A 2,439-nucleotide genomic window follows, 5' to 3' on the forward strand; every position below is an offset into this window, starting at 1 on the left:
GACGAAACCTCTATACACGTCCTGGGACATTGTCCGGCACTTACGCAAAGTAGGTCGATACATCTGGGAGAACACTTAATACCAGATGCAAAGCTGAAACATCTGGCAGTGGGGAACATACTAAAGTTCCTAACGGTTACAGGCCTGCTTGAGATACTATGATCAACAGGTACACTGTAACCAGTAAAAGGGGCACAATAGTTCTTCAAGGACGCGGTGCGACTTTCCCTTAACAGAATAATAAATAAAATGTCCTTTTAGGTTCCTATAGAGTAGCAAACTTTTCTGTTTAATGGTTAATTACTTATACGACTTTAATTGTTCACAGTTAAAACTCATATTTTTTTGTTTTTACACAACTTGGGTCCTTTGAGGATCCAAGGAGACATAGAAACATACACTTCACTTCGAAAATTTACCAAATTACAATAACCTAAGGCTGTATATCTAGTAAACCACGCCTATCAAACACAGGCAGGAAGTGTTTTAGATTTTTGCGAATCCTTACATTATTGACCATTGCATTCCTCAGTCGTTTGGATCTCTCATCGTCCTTCAAAAGACAGTTAAGGGAAGCATCTTCTGTATCCTCGTTGATCATTGTAGGCTGTGCACTCACCGTTGAATAAACAGCTAAAAAAACGTAATCGAAAGTCAGTTTAAATTGAAAAAAAAAACTATGTAAACTTGCCCTACCATAAAAAGCTGTTTCAATATATTCCACCCAGAATTCTTGAAGAGTAGGTATTTTTCCAGTAAACTTGAGGTCCTGGAGGGTATCCCTCAGATTCTGATAGTAATAGTGCACCAATTCCTCTGTATTGTTAATACGCAGGTCATCCGTAAGTGATGTGTGGAAGAAATAATGGAGATCGATTGTTGGAGATGTCCAGGTACAAAATTGTAGATCAAACAGGATAACGTCGACTACTTGGTTACTCTCGTTATATTTGAACATTGTGTTGTTACTCCAAAGGTCACCATGGGTTAGAACGTTGAAATGATGGTCTTTTGGCTCCATGACTCGCACTCCGTACTTTGTAAAATGTGGAAGTAACTTGAACAGTTTTTCACCATAAGTCTCATAACCTTCCCAGCTGCTTACGATCCGTGCACACGCTTCCAAATTCAAATTGAAAAACTTATCGAATGCACTGGAATGTTTGTTAAAGATCCCTTTATCACAACGTTTGAAAGTTCCCGGTTTCTCTGAATTCGCGAAAGCGGAAGCAGCGTGCATTTTGGCTAGTTTCTTTAGAACCATTTTTGCATGAGGCTCATCTAGTCCTGCGCGCACATTGGCCATTTTGTAACCCATCGCATTGAGATCCTCTAAAAGTATACTTTGATGTTCAGGATCAACTTTCACGGCCTTTGGTACTAAATCCTCCAAATATCCAACTTTTTTCAACACATCTCGGATCTTAGGAGACACTTTATCATACATTTCGATTTCGTGATCGTAGGTGCCATAGCTGTCGAAGGCCGCTTTAATTTCATCACTGTTTTCACCATTCAGAGTAGCTTTCAATATGTAATTTCCCGACTGAGTATCCTGGTGCGATTTGCTGGTATATTCCACGAAGATTCGCGACAGGATGCATACGTAGTTGTCACCTTTTGCTGATGCGGGGGAAGCTTTGTAGGTGAGGATTTTGATGGTGTCATCCCCTAAGTAGCTTCGTAATGCATTCTGAATATAACTGGTATTGAACCAGGCGGGCAAGACGGAAGTATCTGCAAGTTCGGGAGACGGCATGTTGGAACACCTAGGCACTACCTAACTGACAAAGAACAGACTAATCCCACTGACTGCCCTCTGGAGCTTAAATAGTAGCGGACTGTGTGATAATTTACTTTTTTTTTTATTTATTACGAGCAATTGCGGAAAATTCGTCTGAGTCCGCCCAAATCAGACAATGGCAAATATTGTTTGTTCTTTGGAAGTAGATGTGTACATTCCAGTACAAGCTTTCACTCTAATTACCCTGGCATTCATTTATCGGTCTACGGGTTATCTTATTGCTGGGATTTTATAATCGAGATAAATATAAGAAGCTCCACCATACATGGTATATTTACTGACGTGCGCATGAAGTGTACATAAGATTTTCGCAAATATTGAGTTAGCTGTAGAACAGTCATGCCGGCGAACGCATGTTGGTGAAGGTATTTTTACCCACTAAAACCACCCCCGACTCCCTCCCCGCCCCGCGGAACCACCATAAGGTATAACATCACAGGGCGGAGTCAGCTCACTCTAGCTTAATCCCATTTCTTCTATACACGGCGCACGTGACCCCATTTTTCTCCTTTCCTCTGCCTTTCGCAATTTATCTTGAATAGATGCGATCATGGAGTTGACCGCATCCCAATTCTCTTGATGTGCTAGCATTTTCGGTACCAGATTTTCTGGTACCAGCACCTCTCCTAGAGTCT

At 41.2% G+C, this 2,439-nt stretch overlaps 1 protein-coding gene across 1 annotated transcript; it reads right to left on the reverse strand.

The window, feature by feature from the left end:
- Positions 1-272: 272 nt before the first annotated feature.
- LOC119660355 lies at positions 273-1,811 on the reverse strand. The gene is made up of 2 exons (XM_038068854.1): positions 697-1,811; positions 273-633 (listed from the first exon to the last, which is right to left on the reverse strand). Exons 1-2 carry the CDS (start codon positions 1,757-1,759, stop codon positions 434-436), a joined length of 1,263 nt encoding a protein of 420 aa, XP_037924782.1. The 5' UTR covers positions 1,760-1,811; the 3' UTR covers positions 273-433.
- Between the last annotated feature and the right edge of the window lie 628 nt (positions 1,812-2,439).

This window comes from Hermetia illucens, chromosome 6 (assembly GCF_905115235.1).
Source record: "Hermetia illucens chromosome 6, iHerIll2.2.curated.20191125, whole genome shotgun sequence".
NCBI classification, from domain to species: Eukaryota; Metazoa; Arthropoda; class Insecta; order Diptera; family Stratiomyidae; genus Hermetia; species Hermetia illucens.